This window comes from Primulina eburnea, chromosome 1, assembly GCF_022965805.1.
Source record: "Primulina eburnea isolate SZY01 chromosome 1, ASM2296580v1, whole genome shotgun sequence".
NCBI classification, from domain to species: domain Eukaryota; kingdom Viridiplantae; phylum Streptophyta; class Magnoliopsida; order Lamiales; family Gesneriaceae; genus Primulina; species Primulina eburnea.
In genome coordinates, this window is record NC_133101.1 from 49,456,831 (window position 1) to 49,465,564 (window position 8,734).

An 8,734-nucleotide genomic window follows, 5' to 3' on the forward strand; every position below is an offset into this window, starting at 1 on the left:
CCAACCATTTAAAGTGGGAACCTTGATTTAGTGTTTACAAATATATATAGCACAATAAATACTTGACCACATTTATAAGTTTTGGTATTTATTATGTACTTATAAGATTATAATTTATAACATAATATAAATATGATTATTTAATATATTGGAACCATTTTATTAAGTGGATTTCAATATTGTTCGTTAATGTTAACTTTATTAAAATACCAAGAGTGGATCCTTTAATCTCAACTACTTAAATTTAAATTTGAACAATTAAAATTTACCCATTAAATATTCAATTAAAATTAAAAAGAAACAAAAACAAAAACAAAAAGACATTGTAGTGGACTTGTAATTACCTTAGCTTCCCTGTGGATACGATATTCGGACTCACCGAATTATACTACTTGTGGACAACCTGCTCTTGGGAGTGCAACAATCAAAGTCGCAACAAGTTTTTGGCGCCGTTGCCGGGGAAGTATAATTTAATTTCAAGTCTATTTAATATTGTTTAAAGTTTATTTTTCTTTTTATTGCTTTTGTGTGTTTTTTTTTTTCTTTTTGTTTTGCATTTGCATGAGCATTTGGTCACGTACACTTAGTGGTCGACTCATTCGAAATAACCCTTTATTTTTACAAAACATGGCGGAAGAACCCATCCAAGAAAATGAAGATGAAATTCAATCTCAACATGATCATGATAGACGAAGAACACTTAGAGATCACATGAATCCTACACGTACTAGTGCACCTTCATGTCTAGTTTTTCCCCCTGATGCATCTCATTTCAATTTTAAGCCTGGTATTATCCAACTTTTACCCAACTTTCATGGCTTAGATTCTGAAAATCCATACATGCATTTACGAGAGTTTGAAGAAGTGTGCAACACATATAATGATCTAAATTGTAGCATGAACACCATTCGCCTTAAGCTTTTTCCTTTTTCTTTAAAAGATAAAGCTAAAACTTGGCTACAAAATCTTAGATCGGGATCCATTCGAACTTGGGATGAATTGCAACAACAATTTTTGAAAAAGTTTTTTCCATCTCATAGAACAAATTCTTTCAAAAGGCAAATCATCACTTTCACTCAAAAACAAGGAGAAACTTTTTATCAGTGTTGGGATAGATACAAAGAATTGCTTAATCTTTGTCCACATCATGGTTTTGAAATTTGGAGAGTTGTTTCTCAATTTTATGAAGGCTTAACACCTAAAGATAGGCAAATGGTTGAATTTATGTGTAATGGAACATTTGAAGATAAAGATCCGAACGAGGCAATTGAGTATCTCGATTCATTAGCTGAAAATGCTCAAAATTGGGACACTATAGGTACAATCGAACCATCAAACAAGATTCAATCTCCTACATCTGGTGGAGGTATGTACACTCTCAAAGATGAACATGATCTTCAAGCTAGATTTACCTCTTTGGCAAGAAAAGTTGAGGCACTTGAATTGAAAAAGAATGGTCAATTAAAATCTGTTCAAGAAATTGTGTGTCACATCTGTGATACAAGTGATCATTTTACAAAAGATTGTCCCACTTTGCCCTCTTTTAAAGAATGTCTCCATGAGCAAGCCAATGTTTTGAACAATTTCAAAAGGCCAAATTTTGAACCATTTTCTCAAAATTACAATCCAGGTTGGCGAAATCATCCAAATTTTAGTTGGAGGAATGATAATGCTGCACAATTTCCGCAACCACATTTTCAAAATCAACAAAATTTTCAAAATTATGCACCTTATGTTCCTCCGCCGAAAAGAAATTTGGAAGATACATTGAATTCTTTCATTGCAAAGCAAGAGTCTATCAATACTCAAACTGCTCAAACCATGACAGACTTGAAAGATACTCTTGCTAAATTTGCATCTGCACTTAATGTTCATGAAAAAGGTAAATTTCCTTCACAACCTCTGCCTAATCCCAAGGATCATCATACACAAATTGGAACTTCTGGAACTCAACCGATGGATCAGGTAAAATCTGTTATTACTCTTCGAAGTGGTAAGGTTGTGGAAAAATCCATTCTTGAACCTTGTGAAGATGATGATAAATCAACTCCAAAGGGTAAGGAAGTGGAACCCATAACTTGCGAAGAGGAGGTTCAACAGACAGTGTCACCACCATTCCCTCATGCATTGAAAAATACAAAAAAATCAAATTTGAATTCTGATATATATGATATTTTTAAACAAGTAAAAGTTAATATTCCTTTATTAGATGCAATAAAACAGGTACCATCATATGCCAAATTTTTGAAAGACTTGTGCACTGTGAAAAGAAAATTGAATGTGAAAAAGAAAGCATTTTTAGCCGAACAAGTAAGTGCAATCATTCAAAATAATAATGCTTTGAAATACAAAGACCCTGGTTGTCCTACTATTTCGTGTATTATTGGAGAACGAAAGATTAAAAAAGCCTTGCTTGACCTTGGAGCTAGTGTGAATTTACTTCCATATTCAGTTTATCAAGAACTCAATCTAGGCGAGTTAAAACCTACTTCGGTAACACTTTTACTTGCTGATAGATCTGTTAAAGTGCCAAGAGGTATGGTAGAAGACGTGTTGGTCCAAGTTGATAACTTTGTATATCCTGTCGATTTCATAGTTTTAGATACACAACCTATTGAAGCTTGTAATGCAATTCCTGTAATTTTAGGTCGTCCATTTTTAGCAACTTCTAATGCTCTTATAAATTGCAGGAATGGAATAATGAAGTTGTCATTTGGTAACATGACCTTGGAGCTCAATGTTTTTAATCTTTGTAAGCAACCACATGACAAAGGAGATGAAAGTGAAGATGAAAATCTTATTGAAACTCTTGTGGAAGAAAACATTCAAGAAGGGAGTACTCGTGATCAATTAGATATTTGTTCAATTGAAACTGTTAAAGAAAATATTGAAATTGATCTTGACGATTTTTTCAGGTATCACTCGTTACCAGGATCAGAGAAAGAATTTGATGAAAAATATGAGAACAAAGACGAACCACCAGTATTGGAGTTAAAACCCTTGCCAGAAGAATTGAAGTATGCATTTCTTGGAGAAGATGAAACATATCCGGTGGTAATTTCTTCCAAACTCTCAAGTAATCAAGAAGGTAAATTAGTTGATATGCTTAAAAGACATAAAAATGCAATTGGTTGGACACTAAAAGATCTTAAGGGCATTAATCCACTAATTTGCACACACAAAATTCACTTAGAAGAAAATGCAAAAACATCTCAACAACCACAAAGGAGATTAAATCCACACATGAAAGATGTTGTGAAAACTGAAGTTCTCAAACTACTTGATGTTGGAATTATCTACCCTATTTCTGATAGTAAGTGGGTAAGCCCAACACAAGTAGTTCCAAAAAAATCTGGCATCACAGTGATAAAAAATGAAAAAGGTGAATTGTTAACAAGTCGAGTCCCATCTAGTTGGCGGATGTGTATTGATTATAGAAAATTAAATGACGCCACTAGAAAAGATCATTTTCCATTACCATTTTTGGATCAAATTTTAGAAAGAGTAGCAGGTCATCCCTACTACTGTTTTCTTGACGGATATTCAGGCTATTATCAAATTCCCATTGCACTCGAAGATCAAGAAAAAACTACATTCACATGTCCTTTTGGAACATTTGCATTCAGAAGGATGCCATTTGGTTTATGCAATGCCCCAGCAACATTTCAAAGATGTATGCTAAGCATTTTCTGCGACATGGTTGAAAATTGTTTGGAAATTTTTATGGATGATTTAACTGTTTTTGGGAATACATTTGATAATTGTCTTGAAAATTTGGAAAAAGTTTTAAAAAGATGCGAGGAAAAAGGTCTTATTTTAAATTGGGAAAAATGTCATTACATGATTACTTCTGGAATTGTTTTGGGACATGTCGTGTCATCTCATGGAATTGAAGTCGATAAAGCAAAAGTTGATGTCATTGCCAATTTACCCCCTCCAAAAACCATTAAAGAAATTCGCTCATTTTTGAGACATGCTGGATTTTATAGGAGGTTTATAAAGGACTTTAGTTTAATCTCTAAACCCATTTGTAACCTCTTAACAAAAGACAGTGCATTTGAGTGGACTCAAGAATGTCAAAATGCTTTTGATAAAATCATTCGACATTTAACATCAGCTCCTATCATGCAACCTCCTGATTGGTCTTTACCATTTGAAATCATGTGCGATGCGAGTGATTATGCAGTCGGTGCAGTATTGGGTCAAAGAAGAAACGGTAAGCCTTATGTGATATATTATGCAAGTAGAACTTTAAACAATGCTCAAATGAATTACTCCACAACTGAAAAAGAGCTACTTGCTGTAATATTTGCATTAGATAAATTTCGTTCTTATTTGATTGGATCAACAACTATCGTGTTTACTGATCATTCTGCTATTAGATATTTGTTGACCAAACAGGATGCAAAGCCACGACTGATACGATGGATTTTGTTGCTCCAAGAATTTGACATTGTAATCAAAGATAAAAAAGGAACCGAGAATGTCGTAGCCGATCATTTATCGAGACTAGTAACAGGATCATCTTTTGAAATGACACCAATTAACGATAATTTTCCTGATGAACATCTATTTTCAGTTACTACTACACCTTGGTTTGCTAACATAGTAAATTTTCTTGTGACAGGAAAAATGCCACCGCAATGGAGTTCCCAAGATAAAAGAAAATTTTTGAATGAGGTAAAAAACTTTTATTGGGATGATCCGTATCTGTTCAAGTATTGTCCGGATCAAATTTTTCGACGTTGCATACCCGACAATGAGGTAAGTAGTGTCATTAAATTTTGTCATTCAGAAGCATGCGGGGGACATTTTTCTTCAAAGAAAACAGCTGCAAAAATCTTGCAGTGTGGATTTTATTGGCCCACTTTGTTTAAAGACACCCACGAAATCTGCAAGATCTGTGAAAATTGTCAAAAATTGGGTGCGATTTCAAAAAGAAACATGATGCCTTTGAATCCTATCATTGAAATTGAAATATTTGATTGTTGGGGAATAGATTTTATGGGACCTTTTCCACCGTCGTTTGGATACTTGTATATTTTAGTTGCAGTTGATTATGTTTCCAAATGGATAGAGGCAATTCCATGTCGAACAAATGATCATAAAATCGTCATCAAATTTTTGAAAGAAAATATTTTTAGTAGATTCGGAATTCCTCGAGCTATGATAAGTGATGGGGGAACTCACTTTGTTAATAAACCATTTGCTTCATTAATGAAAAAATATGGTATTACTCACAAAGTAACAACTCCTTATCATCCTCAAACAAATGGACAAGTTGAATTAGCTAATAGGGAGATAAAGCAAATTTTGGAAAAAATTGTTAACTCAAATAGAAAAGACTGGTCTCTGCGACTTAATGATGCACTGTGGGCATATCGAACAGCTTTTAAAACATCATTGAATATGTCTCCCTATAGGTTGGTTTATGGAAAACATTGTCATTTGCCTGTGGAATTGGAACATAAAGCTTATTGGGCGATAAAAACTTTAAATTCAAGCATGGATGATGCCAACAAATTGCGTAAATTGCAACTTAATGAACTTGATGAACTCAGAAATGATGCGTATGAGAATTCAAGGATTTATAAAGCAAAAATCAAATCATTTCATGATAAAACAATTCTTAGAAAATCTTTTGAGATTGGTAAAAAAGTTTTGCTTTATAATTCTCGACTTCACATATTCCCAGGAAAATTACGATCAAGATGGACAGGCCCATATGTTATAAAGCATGTGTATCCTTATGGAGCTGTGGATATTGAAAATCCTAAAAATGGTGATGTTTTTAAAGTGAATGGACAAAGGCTTAAACCATTTTTGGAAAATGAAATTTTTCAAGAAGAGTTTATTTCCCTTTCTGATCCTTGATTTTTTTTTTTGTGTTGCATTTGATTATTGTTTGTTTTTATTTCAGGTTTTCTTAATCTTTTTATTTTCCCGGTTAAATGGCGGATAACGGTACTCCGTGACTCTCATAGTCGGTTAAATCAGTTTCCCACAATTGCTGATACAAAAATTAAAAAAAAAAAATCATTTCTTTTCTTTTCAAAATGGATGAAATTCTCTCAAAAATTTGTAAATATTTTCCCTCTGTTTCTGAAAATGTTCTAAAAAAAATTTATGCAGGAAGGTGTGAAAGATTGAGATTACTAATGCAAAAAGGAATTCCAGAAGATATTCGTCTTGTAATAGAAGCTAAGGTCCGATTAGGAGGAGAAGTTCCACAATCATTGCTTATTCGGTATTTGCCTGGATTAGGAAAAAGCACTTATGCGAAAAAACGAAGGGCCAAAAGTTTAGGGGTTTGTCATAAGTGTGCAAGATGGACTTGTGACAAACGATGCAGATCTTTGGGATGTGTTTCCAATAACAGAGAAGATAAAATTGATTTCATTAAGAATGGGCTGAGTAAGGAGTCTTTAGATAACATCTTATTGACTCTTGAGACGCATTCTAGTGGACATGTGCATATTGAACTTCTCCGTTTATGGAAACAATTTCAAGATGAGCGTCATAGTCTTGGGAATCTGACTAAAAAAGACCCTGTTTGCCAATTTATAAGAAAATTGGATGGGAAGCATATCCTCGACTCATAGAAGGCGTTGAAGCCGTTTCTGGACGTAAAACCAGAGGAAAATTGTGAGCCACAATCACACTACTGTTTATAAGCATGTGTGTCATTATTTTTTTACTATTTATTCTGTTTACAGCTGTGACCCATAGTTTTGTCATGATAACATATTACCCCTATAAAATCTCTCATCTTTCTTTCTACTTTCGCAGAAAAAAAAAAGGAAAGTAAAAACATGACTGGATCCTCTGCACAAACATTGAAAAATATTTGTGTATTTTGTGGGTCGAGTCCTGGAAAAAATGAAGTGTTTGTAGAAGCAGCGAATAATCTTGGAAAGATATTGGCTGAGAGAAAAATTCACTTAGTATATGGGGGAGGTAATATTGGGTTAATGGGATCTGTTTCAACATCTGCTCATCTTGGAGGTAGTCAGGTATTGGGTATTATTCCTATAGCTTTAGCTGAAGGAAATATTACAGGTGTTACGATTGGGGAGGAATTAAAAGTTTCTTCTATGTATGAAAGAATCACTCAAATGATTGAAAATTCTGATGCTTTTATCGCACTACCAGGTGGTTTTGGTACATTAGAAGAAATTTTTCACACTGTTTCTTGGGCACAACTTAATATCCATAATAAACCCGTGGGCTTGTTGAATATCAATAATTATTATGACAGTTTGTTGACATTTCTTGATAAAGCTGTGGAACAGAATTTCATTTCAGAAAATTCACGACGGATGCTCATCTGTGCTTCGACTGCCGATCAATTAATTGATGATTTGGAAGCTTTTGTTCATAAGCCTGATCCGATGATAACAAAGATCAATTGGTCGCAATCAAGCAGTAAGAAAAGGAAGTTGGATCATTGATTCAAAAGTCGTGGATTGGTTTGCGTTTGTTTCAGTTTGTTATCTTCAATAAAGTTCCAGGTGATATCTCTTTCATTATGTACTCTTTATTAATAGCTATTTTGACATTAGGGACAATGTCATATTCTGATTGGGGGGAGAACACATATAAAAAAAAAAAAAAAACAAATTTAAAAAAAAATTAAATATTATTTTAAAATAAAACCATGTTTATTGTTTGTACCTTAGTAATTTTTTGCAAAAATGTCATACATTACATATTTGAAAGATTTAAATTAGAACATGCATTAATCTATTTAAGAATGTTTAAATTTTATTTGAAAAAAGGTCATTTTTAATATTCTGATCAATATAAAAATATGATTTATGAAATCTTTTTGAGTGATTAACCATTGTGATAAAATTAGGTAGTAAAGTATATGGCCCAAGATATACCTTATAAGAGTGCCTAAAATTTTTGAACTCACACATATTTTGTGAGTGAGTGGAGAGGACTGAGAAAACAGCTTTCGAGCCTTTATTGATCATGAGAGAGACTATCTATTGTTTAGATCTTGAGTTCTTATTTTGAAAAAAAAAATATATATTTCCTGAAAAAAAAAAGGAAAAAAAAGAAAAATACAAAAAGAAAGATGTTGAAGATCTATGTAATTTTTAAGTTATATGCTGCGACCCATTTTTCTCTCATAAGAATAAAAAAATAAAAAAAAAAATAAAAAAAGAAAGAGAGAAATACATTGTACAAATTAAATAAATATGTGGTCAAAAAGCATAAACTTAGTCTGATTCCATGATGTAAAAAAAAAAAAAAATCAGGAAAAAAAAATATAATAAGAACAACTGGATTTTAAATCAATTGATTTTCTATCTTTTGATTAGTTTGGCTCGTTTGTCTGTCTGCATTCTGTAAACCATTTTTCTGAGCATTTATCTGTATTCCAACTCCATGAGAGAAATCGTTGCCATAAATTGAAACATTTATTAACCTGTGAGGATATGGAGTTGAGACTCTTACTAGGAATTTCTGAAGGCCGTGTACATTTAACTACCTAAAATAAGCTTTGAATTAATCATCTCAAATTATTTCATAAATTATAATTATGATGATCTTGATATAACTTTGACAGTTTTCAAATTTTATTTAAACACTTAGATAGTTCTGATTACATTTCTATTTAAATTAATCAATATGTTTTGTATTGCTATTAACGCTTAAATTGCTAGGGACTAGCAATAAGCTGGTTGGGAGGTGTGATAAACATAAAAATTGTACATTAATTAAA

The 8,734-nt window shown here is 32.6% G+C and overlaps 1 protein-coding gene across 1 annotated transcript; it reads left to right on the top strand.

Moving 5' to 3' along the window:
- Positions 1 to 1,212: 1,212 nt before the first annotated feature.
- Positions 1,213 to 6,602, top strand: LOC140807648 (uncharacterized). The gene is made up of 6 exons (XM_073164594.1): positions 1,213 to 2,056; positions 2,210 to 2,314; positions 3,194 to 4,768; positions 5,246 to 5,794; positions 6,106 to 6,217; positions 6,359 to 6,602. The coding sequence occupies exons 1-6, from the start codon at positions 1,213 to 1,215 to the stop codon at positions 6,600 to 6,602; spliced, it is 3,429 nt and encodes a 1,142-aa protein (XP_073020695.1).
- Positions 6,603 to 8,734: the final 2,132 nt, after the last annotated feature.